Source organism: Mytilus galloprovincialis, chromosome 4 (assembly GCF_965363235.1).
Source record: "Mytilus galloprovincialis chromosome 4, xbMytGall1.hap1.1, whole genome shotgun sequence".
Lineage (NCBI taxonomy): Eukaryota > Metazoa > Mollusca > Bivalvia > Mytilida > Mytilidae > Mytilus > Mytilus galloprovincialis.
In genome coordinates this window covers 57389936-57412893 of record NC_134841.1, presented here as the reverse complement: position 1 = coordinate 57412893, position 22958 = coordinate 57389936, and the positions used below count along the sequence as shown (strand labels likewise).

Below are 22958 nucleotides of genomic sequence, written 5' to 3'. Positions count from 1 at the left end.
GGACACATTCTTGTTTGAAACATCACTTTACCCTCTTTTTAGCCCCCTATGACAAAGTCGAAGGTGACTACAGGTTTGCACTCTGTTTGTCTGTCTGTCCATCTGTCAGTCATCTTACAAATATGTTTTCCACACTTTTTATGCCCCACCTACGATAGAAGAGGGGCATTATGTTTTCTGGTCTGTGGGTCCGTGCCTTCGTTCGTCTGTCCCGCTTCAGGTTAAAGTTTTTGGTCAATGTAGTTTTTGATGAAGCTGCTGTCCAATCAACTTGAAACTTAGTACACATGTTCCTTATGATATGATCTTTCTAATTTTAAAGCGAAATTAGACTTTTGCCCTCAATTTTACGGTCCACTGAACATGGAAAATGGAAGTGCCAGATTCAAGTTAAAGTTTTTGGTCAAGGTAGTTTTTGATGAAGTTGAAGTCCAATCAACTTGAAACTTAGTACACACGTTCCCTATGGTATGATCTTTCTAATTTTAATGCCTAATTATATTTTTTATCCAATTTCACGGTCCATTGAACATGGAAAATGATAGTGCAAGTGGGGCATTCGTGTACTTTGGACACATTCTTGTTTGAAACATCACTTTACCCTCTTTTTAGCCCCCTATGACAAAGTCGAAGGCGACTACAGGTTTGCACTCTGTTTGTCTGTCTGTCCATCTGTCAGTCATCTTACAAATATGTTTTCCACACTTTTTATGCCCCACCTACGATAGTAGAGGGGCATTATGTTTTCTGGTCTGTGGGTCCGTGCGTTCGTTCGTCAGTCCCGCTTCAGGTTAAAGTTTTTGGTCAATGTAGTTTTTGATGAAGCTGCTGTCCAATCAACTTGAAACTTAGTACACATGTTCCTTATGATATGATCTTTCAAATTTTAAAGCCAAATTAGACTTTTGCCCCCAATTTCACTGTCCACTGAACATAGAAAATGGAAGTGTCAGATTCAGGTTAAAGTTTTTGGTCAAGGTACTTTTTGATGAAGTTGAAGTCCAATCAACTTGAAACTTAGTACACATGTTCCCTATGGCACCTTGGCCTTCGAAAATTCATGCCAATAATTAGTTTTCCACACTTTTTTCATCATGCTTAAACATATATACACCTGGAAAAAAATATGCAACACTTCCATAGAAAACAATGTAAAATGACATGATTGTAGAATGTGTATAATTTGGGTTTTAACAAATACAAAATGTACTTTTAATCAGTTTCTGTTTTAAAATTGAATTCAAGGTATTAACTTACTTTTCATCCAATATTAATGCTACATGGATAGGACATAACAGCTGCACAGAACTAGTTTTTCACGTTTTCACAAAAAAATGCAAATTGTGCAGGACTCATTTTTCCAAAACATTAGTTCTGCATTAAATACAGATTTTGTATTCCTTAAACTAATTTAGAACTGTTTGAAATGCCTAGTTTAACACACATTTTCTGTGTCAGATGTTGAGTTTTGTTGAAAAAATTTCTTTTATAAAATGTTGGTATAGAAGAAAAGACAAAAGTTGAATAACTTTTTCTGTACAGCTCTAATGATGCATCTCTCTCGTCTTAATTTTGCATGAATTGTAAGTTAATAACACAAATTTATTTTTAAACCATAATGGAATTTAAAGTATTTTGTAAAACCCAAATTATACACATTCTACAATTATGTCATTTTACTTTGTTTTAAATGGAAGTGTTGCAATACTTTTTTCCAGGTGTATAGAATTAAGATTTATTTATAGTGTAACACGTGACAAGTATAAGATCAAGTTTTGTTCCAGTACAATGCATTTTTAACAGTAAAGGACTTTGTATTGCCATGCAATACTCTCAGAAAGCTTACTATCTTATTTTGATGCAGTATTTTGGGAAATTGATGGTCACAACTAAAGGTTTTCATTCAGCCTTAAAAGAGCTAAGTGCCTTTTAAGTTATCAACTGATGAACCTGTGACATTAATGTTTTAAAAAGCCTTTAAAAAGTCAAGAATTTTATTTGTGTTTTGAAAATCACCATAATCCTTCATTTGGAAACTTTAGAGTTCGATGCATTTCCTTCAAAAACTTTAGTTTTAGTGAACATCATTCGTGCGTTTAGGGGCATCATCACTTTCCATGTTGAGCGAGTGGTTGGAAAACTATTATGCTAAATTGCTTGAATTATTCCTGCACAATGGTGATCACTAAGAGGCTTGATGAACGTTAATAGTACATGGATAAAGCGATCCCCTCTATCTAGTAAATGACGTCATAAAGGCAAGCTTTTTTCTGGTGACAGACTAGAAAGTGGTTTATTGATGTAAGGTATACTCAGGTTGGCATTGATGTAAAACTAGAAAGCATCAGTATTAAAGATTTATTACAGTGTCTCTGTCATAAAATGATTTCAGAATATACAAAAATAATAACATAACAGTAATAATAAGCTATAACAAATGATGCACAGAAATATTCTTGCAAATTAGTAAGTAATTGTTAGGGTGGAGACAAAAATACTGGCAAAATAACTCTGACAAGATTTGTATTATGCAGCATAACAGGCAAAACATTAAAATAAGGATATATTCCCCTACTTGTAATTTAAGTATGTCTGGTTTGTCCTGTTTTAAAATAGAATTTGATTGTGTTGAGTATAAAATGAAGAAAACTATTTTTAATGCTAATTCAATGTCTATCTTAGTATAGGTTTGATGGAAATCTTTGTGTCATGCAAGCAGCAAAAATAAAATTTAGAAATATGTAATTTTACTTTTAATGAAATTATTTTTTCTTAATCTGTCTATGGTGTCACAAACACACATCATAAGAACAAAAATGACTAGATAAAATCATCAATTAACACTAAAGTCTTTTACATGAAAAGGAATACAAAGATGTATAGATGAGATTGTTATACATTATCTGAAAATTCAAAATAAAATGGAATGGGCAGCTTGAAAAACAAAAAAACTGTTATTCCATATATTTTCTGAAGTAAGGCATTTTTTTGTACAGAATTTTGAGACCTTGAACCAAGTATTACTAGAACTAAATATGATATCCCATCCACCTTTCTCACTTCTTTATGAAGCAGTGTATAAAATAATTCAGTCTGAGGGTCAGATTATGAAATTGAGGTTATGAAATATTTACATAAAATCCATGTTTTATTTTCAATGAACTTTCAGGATATCAATCAGGACAGAATTACGAATGTTAAATATTTTTCAAAATTTAGAATGCTCTGCACTACAACTGATTATATTTGACCATAAATATTTACAATGATTTAAGAAAAGAAGATTGTGTAAATATAATTTTATTTGAGCTTCAATTGAAAAAGACTTAGTTCCTCCTGATTATTAATTTAAAGGTTAACATTATTAAAGGAATACACTAAAATAAAGCTATCAAATAGTTCAACATGATGATAGCCATGATAAGGTGATTTATTATATGGAAGTATGGCTGAAGATTACACAAAAATTCATAAAATGACACTAAAATTTGGAAAGTACATAGGAAAAATTATGAAAAATCATGGATCCCTGGAACAGTTCTTAATCTGGAGTCTGACTACATTAACATTACAAAAAGTTTCAGCAATGCTGTAACATATACAATAGAATAAATTTCAGAAATTTTACAAGAATTTACAAAATGTATATTTATATTAGCAAATAAATGTAAAAGCACCATATACACAGCAGCATATTAAAAATAATTGGTCACATACTTGACTTATTTGCATATAAAAAAAATCTACTGAAACAGATAAATGTGAAGCAGGAAACCATTGTATATACAAAAAGAGGGAAATTGTATTAATAATTTTATATTCTTAATTACATGATCAAGGACAAGGATCTAGCATTGCCATTAGACAAAGAGAAGTACCTCTACATTTAATTAGCTATTGGTATAATCAACAAACCGTTCATATTTCTGTAACAGTGATAATCTGATATGGTTCTAGTTACTGTAAATTCAAAAATAATTGTGTACGATAAATTATTGCCATTTCATGAAAGTCTGCATTGAAATATATGTATTAGATATCATATTAATGCAAATTCTTATTATTGTGGTACTCAGCCAGTCACATTACTGTCATTACTAAAAATATCTCTATAATTTCTGAATCTACAGTATGCCTGACACTTGACAGTACAGCAATGGGTTATTACCCTGATTGGTGTTACCCTTACTTCCTTTAAGCTGTTATTTCTAAAAATATCATTTTGTTAACAACATATCATATTTGTTTGTTAAAAAAAAAATTGTCAAAATTTAATTTTCATAGCTGAAAACGACAAGAAATTTTGATTTCTCTGAATAAAACCATGATTGAATAAATATCATATGTTTCCTGCTTCACAAATATCAATCAAAATTATAAACATCTCATTGTTGAATAATTACATAATAAATGATAATTAACAAATAGCTACAACAATAACAGCATAAAATTTATCAAAATGACTCCAGTAAAAATGAACACATCCTTATCACAGAATTAGAGTGCAAGGCCACTCAAATCTTTTCTTATAATTGTGTAACCATCCTCTGAGAATATACTGCAAGGCAACAGTTATCTTTCTCCTAATATCTATACAGCTGTCTTCAGAGAAAAGATCATGGCATTCATTTATTTTCCTTTTTTTCACAAAGAGGGACGATCCATAAATTTTTTTGGTTAAAAAACACCTTAATGTAACCCAAATTATGTCTTTGGAAAAATAGGATTTGAATAATGAAATAAATATTTATACAGTGACTGTGAGATATTGGTTATCTTTTTGTTTATATATTTGCTACAAAAATCTAGATCAATGGAATTTAACTAAATGTCACCAACAAAAGTTCAAATACCTTAAAACGAAGAGAAAGAAGAAAGAATGCAAAAAGAAGCAAATAAGCATTATTCTTGCTAAGATTATTAAACATTTCCCACCTGTATTAAAAAAAGACATTTAAAGATATTCTACAATATTAAAGTTCAAAACTGCTTACTGATAATAAACATTTAGGATATCAAAATACATTTCCATCCTTATATCTGCACATCAGAAAAAGTCTATAGTCTTTTAAAGTTAAAATTATAATACAAATTGTATAATAAAATGTTCGTTTTATTTCAACATCCACAAACTTAATATCAATATTTTTAGAAAATCCTTCATTTCTATTTTTTTTCAAACAGTTCTATATCATCTATCAATATTTGAAAAAGAAAAAAAAATATGCCCTCAGAAGTCATTCACATATATATAAAGTCATTCCATCATATAAGGCAAGACTGAAGAGTTCTTCAAAGAAAGACAACCCACCATGCGGCAGTTGAATCACTTGCAGTTCGGTGTTGAAGATTTTTTAGGCACAGGAGGTGGCGATCCTCCTTCATTCGGAAGTGGAGGTATAGGCTGAAAAGAGAAAGAAGAGCATTCACACATGCTGTTACATTGTAGTGCGAGCATTGAAATGAGATGTATTATGTATTAATATATACATAATAATGTATATGCATTGCAAACAAAAATTTGTATTAAGATATATTTAACTTTATAGAAAAAAAAAAAGTTGATGTTATGTGCATACATGAAGATCATAAGAAGCTTTTTAATATGAAAAAGTTTTGAAGTAATGAAAACATGCTACATACAAAGATGAAAGAAAATAAAAGTATTGAATGTTCAATGCAATGTTAATTTGTGTTGGGGATAAAACAATATAAAGAAAACATAAACTATTTTGCAAAATTTTAATTGGAATTGGTGTTAAATAGCTAATTTCCAGATGTTAAACATCAGATTTATTTAACATTCAAGCTATTTTCCTTCTTTGATATTCTATATACCATCTATTTCAAAATCTTGCCAGATTTTGTTTCTATATATTTACCCTTTAATAACCTTTCATAGATTTACCTGATGGTGTTAAATAGCTAATTTCCAGATGTTAAACATCAGATTTATTTAACATTCAAGCTATTTTCCTTCTTTGATATTCTATATACCATCTATTTCAAGAACTTGCCAGATTTTGTTTCTATATATCTACCCTTTAATACCCTTTCATAGATTTACCCGATGTTTAAATACATGGAAGGAATCTAAATTAAAGTTGTTTTCATTATAAACAAGTTATACATCATCTGTACTTAAAACATGCCTCCTAAATCTTCATGTTCATATTGCAAATTAAATTTGAAACATGTCAGACCTTAGTATTGTTTTTTAAGCTGGCTCCATATAAACTCTTAAGGAAGTAAGATGGCTTTACCATCAGGTAAAATTATGAACCTGAATGAGTAAAATGTTGTGAAAGAATTTTTCTATAATTGTATGGGTATATGCTTTTAGTGAATTTTATGTATTTTAAAGATTTTAATCACCAATTGATCAATATCAAGTATGTTTGAATAAAAATCTTTAAAAAAATATATGATTACATGATTGAAGATAGTAATATTTTAACTTCTTCCAAATGTTAAAGAAAAATGTTGACAAGGTTGACATTTTTACCTCAGTCACGTGTGTATTTCGTGTATCGTACCTGAATGCACATTTCTCTTTGAAAAATTTCTTCAGAGTTTAAGAATGATCAAGTAACAAGCTTCTTTTTTTTTTTAATTCAGAATGAAGGATAAAACAAACAAAAAACTTTATTCTAAATTATGCATTCTACATTGTACATTAAAGTGATGTACATATTTAATGCATGTCATATAATTTTACTGATACAGCAAACAAAATCATAAGGTAACAGATATCAACAATAAGCAATGTATGGTACTTGTTAGACATTCAAATACATTTTGAAAAAAAAACACACCAAAAAACAAGTTTTCCTAAAAAATAATAATTCATGAAACATAACATAATTAGACATGAAAATAATAAATCAATAAAATTCAATGTTTATCTTTGCGGCGTCCCTTTTCTTCCTTCTTTGTGAGGATATGATCTGTCCCATGTAACCTGCTGTCTATTGTCACATGTAACTTGCTGTTACGACGAAATGTGAATAAACTGTTTACCTTAGACTTTCTGTGACCAGCTTGTCGATTGTGTATTGGTGGTGTCTCAACGGGAGTTGTAGAATCAGCACACTTGTCAGGTAATGGCGGAGGTTCATCTGATGTATCTGTGTCACTGTTGTTATCTGTCAACAAATCAAACACAAACTTAAAACTATCCCTCAGACCTGCCAACTTTTCGTATTTATGGGGTATATCCCCCATGAGAGGTGTTGACCGGACCCTTATAAAACTCAATTACCTAGACTAAATACTTTAAAAAAAGGAATTCACAGCAATACATGTATGCATCAGGTCATCTTGTGCTTAAATGGCAGTAATGGTCTTTTAAAGCTAATCTTTTAACATGGCAATATAAAAGTGGTTGTGATACTGTCTCTGGAGCACTGTCTTGCGTAATTTGTTTTTATTCATATAATGATTCTTCTTATTTGGTTACTTAAACCTGATGACAATATATATTTTTTTGGACATAACTTTTTATTTACACAAGACCTCTTCAACGAAATCTCAACACTTAAAAGTAATGTCAGTGGTTACCATGTATAATATACAAATATCAGGAAGGTTGATATTTGTGTTTAATTCTTTATTTTTCTGATCATAGGTTGATAGGTCTGAAAGATCACAATATGTCTAAATATAAACATATGATACAGTCTCACTTTGTCTGATATGTCTTTTGATAATCAGCATTAGCTATGTTAAGACCAGTAGTTTAATTAAAAAGCATTTACCGTAGATAAAACATTTTGGAGCAAAACAACACAGAAAATATTTGGTTCAACTGTCACTGTGTTCTGATCTTTTGATTCAAAATTTTTCTTTTATAAATTATGCTATTGTACTCAAATTCAAGATCACTGAACAACTGTGGTTGGGGGAGAGTTTATAGACAAACTTTTGAATAGACGTATTTACACTTGTATGCAAATTTGTCCGCCATTACGTAAAATCACACAGGTTCCCGTAAACTTTGACATCATAATTTAAAATATTTGACGTCACAATTTAAAAGTGATTGTTGCTTGACGTCAAAAGGTAATTCGGAGTAGATCTAAGGTCATTCGGAGGCAAGATTCAGCTAAATACCAAAAGTGTAAATACGTTTATTGAAATAAAAAATCTTATACATTGGCTATCTTCGCCGGTTGAACATTCTGATACTATCAGTCTACCAGCAAGAACAATAACACTATAATAGCAACTTTCATTTTTAACGACCAATTTCAGTGAAGGCAAAATATATCCTTGATGTAATGCCAGTCATTACTACAACACTGATAATAAGACAAAAAAACATTAAAAATTTTGGGTCCTCATGCTTTATTTTGCCTTTTTTTAAAAACTTTTTTCGATTCAAGCATCCCATGATGAGTCTTTTGCAGATGAAACCGGTGTCTGTCATACAAATTTTAATCCTGGTATCTATGATGAGTTTATTGATCTATTGATTACGAACAACGAAAATATCTTGAAATTGTGATCAAAGCAAAGCTGTTTGCACAAGAAAGTAGAATAATTAAGACTGTCAAAACAAACCCAGTTTTAAAGATTTTTTTGGTTTTAATTTCTTTAAGTTTATGAAAAACAGAGGATGCTGGATGCTTTATAATGACAAATTTTCATATTTGCTCATTATAAATGAAAAAAATCCACTCAATTTTAGGCACAATTGGTACTAACCTATCAAAGATGAGTTGCTGCCTGCATTATTAAGATATGACAATGTTGATGGGGCAAACTGATTACTGCTTGGTCGATTCTGTCTGCGGTCATTGGCATCTGGTCGCAGTGGACGTCTTGGTGTTATCTAATATTATAAATCAATAAAATAATAAAACCATAGATCTATCATTTTAAGTAATGAATTCTGAAAATTGATGTTTGATTACTTTCAATAACTTTTAACTATTATGACTTGCTTATGATAATACTTGTACATTAAATCTGTTGAAGGAGAACTGATATTTTTGGACATTGCATCTGGAACTGGCTTTCATATACTGCTAGTTCTCTAGTATCTTTTGTCATTTTGTTTAGGGTACAGTACTAATCTGATTAGTCCAGTCCTTTTGAACTGAATTTTAAATTTTGTTCTAAGCTGTACTGCTATTCCACTGTCCCTGCCTGGTAAGGGGGACGTTTTACTCACATCAAGTTAACCTTACCACATTCTCTAAGTACCTGTCCAAGGGCAGAGCCCATAGTTCAGTGGTCTTTTTTTTTTAAGTTGTTGCCTGCATATTTTTTGCTTTTATGTTATTAGAATAAATCAAGCCATGTTTTTTTTTGTTTGCTGTTTCACATTTCATAAATAACTGTTTGAATGGTTTTCGCTCATAGTTGACGGATGTTGAAGAATTCTTGCCCTTTTCTTGGTGGATTATGGTTTCCTTTGTAATCATATCACATTTCCTAATTTTATAATACATGCATGATTCCTTTTTTAAAGTGCTGGAAATTCAGAAAACTGTGTGTGCATTTATTCTTGTGACTTTTAAAGAAAGAACAACAAGAATGTGTCCTCAGTACACGAATGCCCCACTCGCACTATCATTTTCTATGTTCAGTGGACCGTGAAATTGGGGTAAAATCTCTAATTTGGCATTAAAATGAGAAAGATCATATCATAGGGAACATGTGTACCAAGTTTGAAGTCGATTGAACTTCAACTTCATCAAAAACTACCTTGACCAAAAACTTTAACCTGAAGCAGGACAGACGGACGAACGAACGAACGAACGGACGGACGGACGAACGGACGCACAGACCAGAAAACATAATGCCCCTCTACTATCGTAGGTGGGGCATAAAAATGCAAGATTAACAATTGAGATTTTAAGAAAATCTGCATACAGTTATATGAATGGAATATCACACTTATTGTGATTCTCACTCAGGTGCATTTTTTGCATTAATAACAAACTTTCATTAATTTCTAAATTTACAGTACCAATCAATATCCAACTTAAAAAAAAAAATATTCTTCAATAAATCGATCAATGCCACCAAAATGTTAAATCAAATGAGTTATAATTCATTAAAACATAAGCAGGAGTATTTTCCCTTGTCCAGGCAATACACAAAAATCGGTATATTTAAGAAATTTATTAGTACCAGATTTTCGGAACTGAGCTTGCATAAAGAAACCTCCTGACTTTTTTTTCTTTATTGACCAATATACACTTTTTTTTTTAAATCCCTGTCAGTAGTTTTTTCTGTGATTTTTTAATTTTTGACATGAAATGATTGTTTTTTTACACAAGAAGCAAGCTATAGACTGCATCACTTTTAAATAATGGACTTTATTGCTATGGTTATAAAACTGTATGTATATTTCATTTTCACTATAATCAGTTTTTGATATCAACATATAAGCTTTCATGGCACAAACAGACTATACCTGTATCATATGTAGCTTGTTGAAGATCATTTCAAAGTAGATTGATTCAAAGAGAGATAGATGGACACAAAATATGAAGTTTGTTTTACTAGTCATGCCAATTACAAGTTACATATTAAATGCTGGTTTGATTTGAACTTTGTATAGAATAAAAAGTCATGCTTGGAAAGAACTATTTTAAATGTACCATTCAGACATTTTCTCACAATGATAACAACAATTAGTACTAATAAAGCATATATAACATTGACCAAATAAATCATATAAAAAGGGTAAGAAATGGTGATGACGACCAGAAAAGAATTCATGCAGTCTGGTCAAATACTTACTGGTATGTTTGTCCATGGACCCATCTGTTACAGAAATTAAAATGACATGTTTAAAAAGTAAAAATTCTAATTCTGTATGTGCCTGCTCCAAGCCAGGAGCCTGTCGTATGTGTTTTTGTAGTTGCTGTTTATCATATTTGTTTTTTTTCCATTGTTTTGTACATTCATTAGGCTGTTAGTTTTGTCGTTCAGATTGTTTGTAATTTCAGGGCCTTTTATAGCCGACTATGCTGTTTTGGGTTTTGCTCATTGTTGAAGGCTATACAGTAACCTTTGGTTGTTAACTTTTATGTAATTTGGTCTCTATTAAAGTTGTCTCATAGACATAGGAAATGATACCACATCTTCTTATTTTTATATAAACCTGTCCCTGAGAATGTAGAACCCATGAGAATATGAATGATGGATTTGTAAGCAACATTAAAATGGTCACTATAATGAAAAGCTACACAATAAATTATAGATAGAAACAAACAAAAATTAAAATTATCAAATAAAAAGCCTTATTTTTGCTACATTAATCCAAAACGTAAACAAAGATTCTGCATTTGCATTTTTTTTTTACACACAAATATAATACATAATTGTTTCATAGACTTTTTTTCAATTAAAAATCAGTAGTTTGAGTAGCAAAAATAAGATATCCAATTCTGCATGTCAACATCAGTTTCTAATGGCTATTTAATATTTCGTTGAGCAACATTCTAACCATTTTTCTTTATCTTTTTTCCTTTCAAATTTTACATAAAAGGTCAATCTATACATGGTAATTTAAAAATTTAATAAATATTCTGATTAGTACAGATTTTCAACAGCCCAAAATAATGTAAAATCAATTAATGTCCATTATGTAAATGTTGTTATAGAATTCCATATGATTTTTTTTTTATTATGCAACATCCTAATGCATTTTTCATTAATTAATGAATGAATTACAGTATTCATTATTTATACAAGATCTGTGGAAAACTGATGTCGCATACAGCAGCAAACCAAACATAAAGGGTACATGCCTGCTCAGTTAACTCAATAGGTTGTTCAAGCGAGTTACGATTACTGCTACCCCCTTCGCTACTCTGATCAGAAGCAGCAAATGAGGTGCGTTTGAATAAGTTGCTGACTTTTGCTCCCTTGTTTGGTGATATACTGTTTGATCTGTCAGCTTTGACGAACACTGATGGTGTACGAGTGGCTGGTGTACGTATCACTGGTGTGGCATAATTTGATCTGAAAACAGAAGCAGATACAATAATTTTTAACAAGTACATTATTATGGGTTATTTGATATGAACAGAGCCTATCCTATACCCATGGAAGGCAGACAGTTTCTGAAGCACCACCAATTAAACCCAAACCTGTAATGTGTTTAAAGCATGCACCGACAAGCTGATTACTATAGGCCATAGTTAAAATATTCATATTGTTGTTCTTATAATGATGTTGTAATAACAGGTTGAAACACTTTTGACATCAAATTTACAACGATGCTTAGATGTGTAACAATACAAATATTACTTTTGTTGATATAAAGAAATACGGTATTAAAATTCAAATACATGTAGCATACAATTAAAGACATGTTTCTCTTAGCAATAATATAAAATTTAAATATAGATTTGCATACGTTTCTTTATTATTAAATATAAAGATTTGGATAAATAAATAGAATATATCAAAAAGTGTAATAAGAATTGCAGTAAAACTAAAACCAATGTAGTAGTTATAGATTTTTGTTACTGTTAACACTAAAACTATTTAGTAATTTGTAAGTAATTAATCACAAAGAAGATTTTTAAATAGTAAAAAAAAAGTAATGTAATAAGTTAATATACTTATTACAGGTTTATTAGTTATACACTTCAAATGATTTTAATCAGTAAACAAATGGTCAAAATGTATACAGAAATAAAGTGAGCTCAAGATGGTGGTAACCTAACAACACAAGTAGACAAAAATGTAAACATCTAGCCTTAAACTGTGGCAAAATGACCACATCAGATGGTATGCTCTATAACACATTGAAATCAACACCAGTCGAAATTATCCAATGGAATGTCAAAGATGTAACATAAAAAAAAATTCCTAAAGTATATGTAAAGCAAATACATTTATAACTGTTTAGTCTGTTAGAAAGCATCTAAATATAGCTTTTTATAGGCATATTCTTTTTAAGCTACTTTTGACGCAAAAATTCTTTAATAGTTATTAATTTCTTTATTTCCTTTTGTTACACAATAAATTGAACACAAAACAGTTAAATAAAATATTTCCTCCTACAAATAAAATTAAAAAGACAATATTTATAAAAAGAAACCCCAATAACTCTATAAAGTACAGCTGAATCTTGTAGCAAGATGTTTTTAATATATAAAACCATTAAAAGTTAATTATTTCTCCCATTATTAAAGTGTTTGATAGATCTTGAAAAATCATGACATTTTATTATCAAATGCCTTCCCTCTTCAATATCACAATGACACAGTGTGCTTAAAACAAGATTCAAATGTATATATTACAACATTAGCTAGCTCACTACAGTTATTAATACTCATACACATATAAATAAAATTACCTAAGTCGGTTCAGACTGAAATGGTGAAAATATCAACTATTTACTTGTATGTCAATAATCATATATATATGATAAAGTTCTGAATAATCTAGTTGCTAGAACATATCAACCACTGAAGTAAGGAACTAACTATTCTTTTTTTTTTATACTACATGTATTTACTTATATATAATTCAATAATTATAAATGTATAATTAAGTTCTGAATAACCTAGTTACTATAACATCTCATCCACTGTATCTAGGAACAAACTTCTCTTTTGATTTTGAAGAATTTGTTAAAACATTAACCTTTTTTGATCATTTTTAACATTTTATTTCATATAGTTGAATAAACTTATTAATTCTATATTAGAGGATAATATCCTTGTCATGAATGTCATACTTTTGCCTAAGAGCAATGTCTTGTCATTTGATCAGTTGAATGTCTTTATGTGAACAAGGAAGTACAAACTTAACTGTAAATTAAATCATATTTAAACTTTATACACTAAATCAAATTTCAAGATTATAGTTTTAATTTTTAAGATTTCTTTTCTATTTTCCAACTTTTTTTTAAACAACCCATCAAGGTAAATTTCATTCATAGAAAAACAAACAATGGACCAACATGAATGATAACTATTTTTATATTTGAATATATATCTTAAAGATAAAAACATTATATCTACTGATAAATGTATTAGATAATGAGCTGAATTGATCTTTTTTAAAAAGGAATCCTTATACCATTTTGAAAATGTTCTTTTTTTTAAAGATATTTAAAAAGGTAACTGTAAGTTGAGCAAGTTCCTAGCAAATTCCTAACAGAATATTGATCTAACATCACGACATATCTTTAGGCAATACCTGTTACAAACTTTGCACGTCAGTCACTTATTACATGAATTGCATCCATATATAAATTGTGTATTGGGTAAAATATATCATAATTTCTGGAAATAACTAAAAGACACCATATTAAACAAATAGAGGTAAATTAAATATGCCTTTTAGACTGTTTTCTGTGCTTTTAAGTTTAATCATTGAAATGCAATAAAAGTAGATACTTTTTAAACTTTCTATTTTATTCTGAAATGATGCAATGTTCATTAATTATTTATTTTTTTGAAATATTAATTTTAGACTCATGATTTCAAACAAATTTCAATTCTTATATTCTCGTATTCTTAAATCTAGTTTTAAAAGAACTTTTGACTAAATATGCATTTTTCAATAACCTATCTGTGAATGAGATCAAATATTAAAGGTAATTGTTTAATTTTCACTTGAAGCTGAGTTCTATTGTTTTGACCAAATACCATGACTTCAGAAATGGAAGCCTAATCTTTCTTAACCCTTTCCTCCATAGTGACGCCTTTTGACGCCACCCCCTTTACTCCATAATGACGCCTTTTGACGCCTTTGTAGTACCTCAGTTGAAACGCTTTGACTACAAAGTGTCTGCAGTAGACTTAATAAAATTTTAATCCAATATGAAAAGGAATATCATAGGAATATCTGACTTAAATTTATTTGATGAAATATTTGTTTTTCGCAATAACATTTTATACTTAAATCATATTTTCAGCAATTTATTGAAAAATCCCTATGCGAATCAAGTATGCAAAAAAAAAAAATTCAATGGAGGAAAGGGTTAAAATTAAATCAATGTTCTCTGCAGAGCATTTTTATATACAGCGTCATGGTAAAAACATGATATATTGCTGAAAAGGGATGCTATATCAAAAGATATGCTGTATTATGACTTATAAGCTATATTATGACTTATACACTGTACTATGAAGGTGTAGCTATAATTTCTGGAAACAACATGGTATCTAAAATTTCAATGTTTACCAGGATTATGGATAATATATAGCATTTGTTCGGAAAACACTGATATACAAATCAATTCAATTAATCTCCTTTTGCTTTCAGATAAATTTTAAGTATAAATGACCATGAATATGCTGGAAGATGTAGAAATTTAATCCCCATCTTTGATGATCTATAGTTAAGTATACACATATAGATTTATGAATACTGAATATATCAACAAAATAAATCATTGATATGTCTCATAAAATTACCCTGAATTAAAAATCACATGGTCGTAAAAAAAAATCTGAAATATTGTGAAAAAGAAGATGACTAACTTCTGCATCCAACATTCTTATATATTAGATAGGTATAATTTCTAAAAAGTTTTCTTTCAAAGCTTGTTAACAAAGGTTTGTGTGATGTGTGTGACAGTTTCCTTAATAGTTATTTATTGTTTATTAATTATGAACTTATATGTCCCTATCCACAATATATGAGTTTGGGACATAAATATGTATAGAAATAAAGATACATAAGACTATTGTTCAAAGACTACCAAATCATAATTGGTATTATTCATATTGATAAAAACAAATCCAGCTCTGAATAAACAGGCTGAATAAATGCAAATATTTATTACAGTAAGACAACTGCATTTATAAACATGTAGCTATGTAGCTCAAGGCATGTAGAGTATTCTTATAGGTCATGTAAAAAATCCAAGAAAAAAAGGTCAAACTTTTAAAATGTGGGCTATTTCTCTCTATATAATGCATGTAAAAATGTTTTGATTAGCTTCAAAGAAACATTGAAAATCAACCAAATCATTGTTTGTGTACATTTTACAATTATTCCTGATTAATTTCCAATATTATCAATTTACATATAGGGAATTATTAGGGGAGGTCACTCTTGACCTTCTGACCAAACGACCACTACTGTAGATATAACATTTTATGTTAAACATAATCATAATATTATTGCTCAACTTTAGAATTAGTATTAAACTATTGTTTATTTTTCATTTATGCTGTAATTTAATCTTTTTGGTTAACTTTTGGGTAAAGTGTTTTTTTCAGACTACAGTCATAAGAACCTGGAAAAGGATTTAAAAGGTAAGAAGCTATAATTTTTCATTTCTTAATAAATCACCTGCTCACTTTTAATAACATGCATATAACTGGAGTCCTTTAATAGCAAAGAACAACTTATTCCAGAATTTCTCCATACAGCAATTTAATAAACTCATCATAGATACCAGGATTAAAATTTTATATATACGCCAGACGCGCGTTTCGTCTACAAAAGACTCATCAGTGACGTTCGAATCAAAAATATATTAAAAGGCCAAATAAAATACGAAGTTGAAGAGCATTGAGGACCGAGAAGTAAACAATCTTTATTTTTAAAGTTATTTTTACAAAGTTATTTTTCATTGACCTGTATATATTATTAAAACCGTTTTTTTTTCTAAAGTGATTATTTTCGTAGGGTTAAATATTTCGCGGTGGTGTCTTGCCATGGCTTTGTTTGGACTTGTTTGTTTGCTTTTTGGCCTTGAATGTTTGTCCCAAATATTTTATTAACTGTGCATTTGCATTCAATTATGGCTGATCTAATTTATTCGTTCATAGTGTGTTAATTTACGTTTTTTGATTGAGTTAAGCCTTCCAATTGATACTTTATTGTGTGTTTTTCTATGTTGTGATGTTATGATATTGTTTCAGAAAAAGAGAGAAGGTTTGGTACCATTAAAACGTTTTATCCCGCTGCAAATGTTTGCACCTGTCCTAAGTCAGGAATCTGATGTACAGTAGTTGTCATTTGTTTATGTAATTTATATGTGTTTCTCGTTTCTCGGTTTTTATATAGATTAGACCATTGGTTTTCCCGTGCGAAAGGTTTTACACTAGTAATTTTGGGGCCCTTTATAGCTTGTTGTTCGATGTGAGCAAAGGCTCCGTGTTCAAGGCCGTACATTGACCTATAATGGTTTACTTTTACAAATTGTTATTTGGATGTGAGTTGTCTCATTGGCACTCACACCACATCTTCCTATATCTATTTATTGTTTTTGAACCTCAGTATCTAGAGTTAAGATACCAGAAGTAGACTACGGTAACATTGAACCACAGTGAATTGATAATATACTTACTCATTGGTACTCTGTGATGAATAGAAAGCTTCACTGACTCGACTCAGACTGACAGCTGACATAGACTTGTATCTCTTCAATGTATTCACTGAGGTATTGTCAGGAGCCTGTAAAATACATACAATATTTGTACATTTTCATTCAACTGATATCATTGAAATGAACATATATTATACAACCAAACAAAAGTTCCTTACACATAGCTTTATATCATACATATTATCTTTTCTTCTATTTCTTTTTTCAACAGATCAAGCTGATTCAGATCCTGGACTCCTGGTACATAACAACCATTAGTGAAGAATAAAATAATACGAAACAATTGTTTAAAATCAATGAAACACAACTTCTGGAATTTATATCCACAAAAATTTGTACTGGTTTAATATTTCTGCAAAAAGTATCAGAAAAGGATGAGAAAAGCAACTTATTGCCAATAAAACAGGATCATACTTACTTTAAGGCTATATTCCTGTTTTATTTGAACACACATTTCTTCATATTTCTGTTCCAAATGAGCACTAAAAGGTCTGAGATCTTCTGGAGCTTTGCGTTTAAATATATTCAATGCCTCTCTTAACAGCACCAACTGATGCCTGGTTGAGTCTTTTAGTTTCCGGACAAGTTTTCTATCCTCTATGGAATCTCCATAATCATCATTATAAAATATCTATAAATCATTAATGAATGAATGAAAATTAATATATCAATATATGTGTTCTTTTGCAAATTTTTTGTTCTTCCCTCGCCTTGATTTAAACCCATGCTACTGAGCTAAGTAGTAAAGGATCCTACAAATTATTGTAAAATACAGTCACAGAAATAATAATATTTATAAGTACGTCTGAACCAGTGACAACTCTACAACAGATTTATTAATCGGATCACCAGCAGTGATGGTGATACATGGCGGTGTATATTTTGTATGTACAACTCGTCTAAACATCAACCCAACAATTCTAGATCTTTTTAATTGTTCTTCCCTTGCCGGAAATTCGAACCCATGTTACTGAGATATCGTGACACCAAATTGCCTACACTGTAACTGGCCCACTAGACCACACGACCACCTGGGCTTCATAAAAACAATGCTTTCGGTGGCCGAGTGTTACCTTTCCAGGTCAGTTTTAATCTATATATATGTGGTTCTATGTTTGTGTGCTTACTTTATAATTTGAGATTCCACCATTGACAGAAGCATCTATTACACCTTGTAACAACATACTAAGGTTTTGTACATTAGCTGAGGGCTCTGATATATGATGCTCTACTTCTTTGTTGATTTTCTTGTTAGTAGTGTCCAGGGTGTCAAATGCATTCTCTAATGGACTCACTTGATACTGCAAATAGAAACAAACTAGAGGCTCTAAAGAGCCTGTGTCGCTCACCTGATTTACTGATGCTTTAGAAATCATGTAAAATTAGGTTAAAATCATTATTTACAGAATAAGATATTATTAGATACTATAATAATATCTAAGATATTAGGAAAAAAATGTTAAATTTCCGTAAAATTACTAACTCATGGGCAGCAACCCAACAACAGGTTGTTGGATTTGTTTGAAAATTTCAGGGCAGATATATCTAAACCTGATGAACATTTTTGCCACCAGTCAGATTTGCTCTAAATGTTTCAGTTTAAGATATAAACCAAAAACTGCATTTTACCCTATGTACGATTTTTAGCCATGTCTACCATCTTGGTTCGTGGGCAGGGTCATCGGACACATTTTTTAAACTAGATACTCTTATCATGATTGTGGACAAGTGTGGTTACATTTGTCTTAGTAGTTTCAGAGGAGAAGATTTTTTTAAAAGATTACAAAAATTTAAGAAAAATTGGTAAAATTGACTATAAAGGGCAATAATTCCTTTAGGGGTCAACTGACCATTTTGGTCATGTTGACTTATTTGTAGATCTTAATTTGCTGAACATTATTGCTGTTTACAGTTTATCCCTTTCTATAAAAATATTCAAGATAATAACCAAAAACAGAAAATTAACTTAAAATGACCAATTAAGGGGTAGCAACATAACAACCAGTTGTCCAATTCATCTGAAAATTTCAGGGCAGATAGATCTTGACTTGGTTAACAATTTTACCCCATGTCAGATTTGCTCTAATTGCTTTTGTTTCAGAGTTATAAGCCAAAATCTACATTTTACCCTTATGGTATATTTTTAGCCATGGTGGCCATCTTGGTTGGCTGCCTAAGTCACTGGACACATTTTTTAAACTCAATATCCCAATAATGATTGTGGCCAAGTTTGGTTAAATTTGGCCCAGTAGTTTCAGAGGAGAAGATTTTTGTAAAAGTTAACAGACAACGACGGACGCCAAGGGATGAGAAAAGCTCACTTGGCCCTTCAAGCCAGGTGAGCTAAAAAGAGGTAAAAACTCATCAACCATGACATTTGTGATGACCAAAAGAACTGTGCATACATTTACCAAAAATACATTTGTTTGCTTGAGTAGTATTTGTAACTTTGTTACTTTTTAGCAAACGAAAGTGACTGGTATCTTCATCATGTTTTTTTTTTTTAATAAATTGATCCAACTACAGTGGATTCATTATAATTGTTAGTATACCAATTTCTTAGGTAACAGTTAACCAAATATTCAATGAAGTAAAAAAATTCTGTAGGTTGATATGCAGACTTTAGTTTAGCAAAACCATGAAAGCAAAATGATAATATAATTTGTTAACCAATCCACAAAAATTTATAACCATCAAAATAAAAATTCCAGAGTTCCAGAGTAATTACAAAATATGTTTTTCTAAAAGGGATCTAGTGAATTTTCCCAGTAGACTTACTGTTGTAACAGCTATAACAGGAAACCAACATAAAATGCCAGGAAATTCATATGATGTTGTTAAAAAGGTTCTCTCTAACCACAAACTCTGAAATATACATACGATAATTATTATCATTTATAAAAACCATTTACAGTTGCATATTAAAAAATTAAAAAATTATTCTGTGCAACGTCAACATAACCAGAACTTTAACAATGGTTTAATTATGAAAATAAAAATAATTAGAAAACCCTAAATATTTTTAAAATCTGATAAAGACTGCTTTGTAGCCTATCACAAAATCAGAATTGATTGCATGATGTTTAATATAAAAAGAGAAGATGTGTTATGATTGTCAATGATACAACTCTCCACAAGAGCATACCTGCTAACTTTTTAAAGTGCCCATGGGAGTTTTACTGCGTGACGACAATTTCAAAGGTTAAATTCTTGAGACGTATTTTGCACGTGCTGTTTTATGGTCTAGAAAAAGTGTCATATTTGTATGATGAGCTTACAAGCCTTTCTCTTAAGTTTATTTGCATGATTATTATATTAGTAGAAAAGATGAACATGTAGCTACATGTATAAGACCAGGATTTTTTTTCATGTGTAGAGATATTAAATGATTGTTGGCTTTTCCAATTCAAAATTATGCACAAAGAAGGACCTTTATCAAGTTGGGAATAACACCTAGGGGTAACCCCTCAATGTAAGGCCATTAAAACCCACTTTTTAAAAAATGAGCACATATTCATACTATCTGAAGAAATTTCCCAAAGAACTACAAATGTTTACATCTTATGATCTATATGGTATTATATGGTCAACAATACAATAATTTTGAAATGTTCTTAGACTTAAAATAATTGGACCCCTCATTTAGAAAAGTTTTTCCAAATATAATGAATTTTCCCATTATCTAAATTTTTCTAATTTTTTTTTAACAATAGTAAAATGACCCCAGTGGCGGATCCAGAGGGGGGGTTCCGGGGGTGCGCACCCCCCCTTTGGTTTTGCCAATTTTTTTTTTTTTTTTTTTTTTTTTTTTTTTTTGGGGGGGGGGGGTCCTTTACTTTAACAAACATCCCTCAATTATCTGTATTCTAAATTTGAGTCCTGTACACATAGTAGTTCTGTTTATAATCCGGATTTCTTACCTAAGTAGGTCCATCCAAAATCCGGATTTTTTACGGGTTGACACCAGCGTGCTGCGACGTTAACTTACGTTTGTTATGAATAGAATCATGGATACTGATGAACTTAGGTCGATGAAAGAGCTCATAAATAGTAACAATGAAGAAGATATTAGATCGAGTTTTATATATTACCACCAACATCTAAAACATGCTCTAAATGTCAGTGATGATGACCCACAAAATCTACATTCCAGTGCTTCAATTGACACTTTATCAAATGTTTTAAAACCAGAAGATTGTGGATTGATTGCCGTAAAAACCTTGGGGAATGGAAACTGTTTGTATAACAGTGTTTCGGAATATTTTTCGAGTGAGTAAATAAAAGTTAAAACTCAGTGTTACTGTACAGTTTTAAATAATCAAAGAAATCAAATTTATAAACGTCAAACCCAAAGTCGTTCATGTCAATGATGCCTCTTGACTGAAGAAATGAGATTGGCAATGAAACCACCATTTAATTTTATGTAAAATAATATTACCTAAAACACACACACACACACACTCAACGATTATGGGGATATATTGGATAACACAATAGTAAGTTTTATTGTTTACAGTCGGGTTTTCATTTTCGTATCAACCTAAATTCGATGCACATACCAACACTTGGCAGCAAGCCGAGGTGTTCATATGAAAAAAGTCGGTGTTCAAGCTTGAACACCTCGGCAAGCTGCCAAGTGCCATATGAATTCCCGCTAGTATCGACCCCCCCCCCCCCCAAAAAAAAAAAAAAAACCCTTGACAAACACTAAACAAATAAAAAATGCTAAATTTAAGTAAATTAAAAAACCAACATCAAATTAACCAAAAAATCAAAAACAAAGGGGGAGGGGGAAAGACGTTTTCAAGGATAACGCAATTTTAAAACTTTTAAAACCTTGCAAAAATGATACAAAATCACTTTAAACGTTTTTAAAAGGGAATTATAAAAATTATGAAAATACTTGGATAACTAGCTCCTCTTTAACGTCCATACAAATATACTTTGTGATCTACCTTTGCTAGTTTCATTTGGATAACTTTTATTCTTTCTACATTACCTTCAAAGTTTTCATCTGTATGTTTTGTAAAGATCTGTTTATTGTAAACAATAGTTTTGTGTAAGTGAGTTACTAACTTTGACCTCGGGTTCAAGCTAGGGGATGAACTTAGTCCTTGCATGACCACCTCGACGCTCCGCGTCTCGATGCTCAATTTGCACAGACTAAGGTGATCCTATAGCTTGAACACATCGGTCAAAGTTAGTAACCCTTATATAATTACATACGCTCTTCCGTTCACATTTAAATCTTCGTCGTATTTTTCTCGAATAAGTGTTCTCGGATTCCACTGTTCCGATTTATTTCAAATTTAATATGCAGCTTCATATATATATATATTAAGGACGGAATAACAGTTCCCGTGAGTCCGGGATATGTCGCTTTTAAATAAAGCCGTGGAATTTGGGAAAACCCTTGGCGCAATTCGAGATCGCTCATTTATTTTGTTCGGGATTCGGGAATCAAATATTTATTTCAACGGGAATTCGGGATGACACACCCTACTTCTCATCCCCGTATATACCATGGCATACATTGTAAGCCGTTTTTGTGGCTCTCCTTTATTAATCCATATCAACTGCCTATTTTATGGAATTTCGAATTATTCAGTATAATTATATATATGTATTCATTGGA

General features: G+C 30.6%; 1 protein-coding gene across 9 annotated transcripts in view; it reads right to left on the bottom strand.

Annotated features, from left to right (window-relative positions):
• Positions 1 to 2344: 2344 nt before the first annotated feature.
• LOC143072513 (dedicator of cytokinesis protein 1-like) overlaps positions 2345 to 22958 on the bottom strand; it is a 125159-nt gene continuing 104545 nt past the window's right edge. For 4 of the 9 annotated variants that reach the window (XM_076247459.1, XM_076247463.1, XM_076247460.1 and 1 more), the window contains 9 exons: positions 20102 to 20188; positions 18451 to 18624; positions 17742 to 17954; positions 17285 to 17391; positions 13328 to 13342; positions 11769 to 11982; positions 10756 to 10779; positions 8707 to 8833; positions 6634 to 7145 (listed from right to left, as the gene is read on the bottom strand). In XM_076247459.1, coding sequence (XP_076103574.1) covers positions 6895 to 7145; positions 8707 to 8833; positions 10756 to 10779; positions 11769 to 11982; positions 13328 to 13342; positions 17285 to 17391; positions 17742 to 17954; positions 18451 to 18624; positions 20102 to 20188 — 1212 coding nt within the window. In that variant the 3' untranslated portion in view covers positions 6634 to 6894. Of the gene's footprint in view, positions 5405 to 6633; positions 7146 to 8706; positions 8834 to 10755; positions 10780 to 11768; positions 11983 to 13327; positions 13343 to 17284; positions 17392 to 17741; positions 17955 to 18450; positions 18625 to 20101; positions 20189 to 22958 lie in introns of those variants that run through there. The other 5 variants (XM_076247466.1, XM_076247468.1, XM_076247467.1 and 2 more) reach the window with 4 other exon arrangements.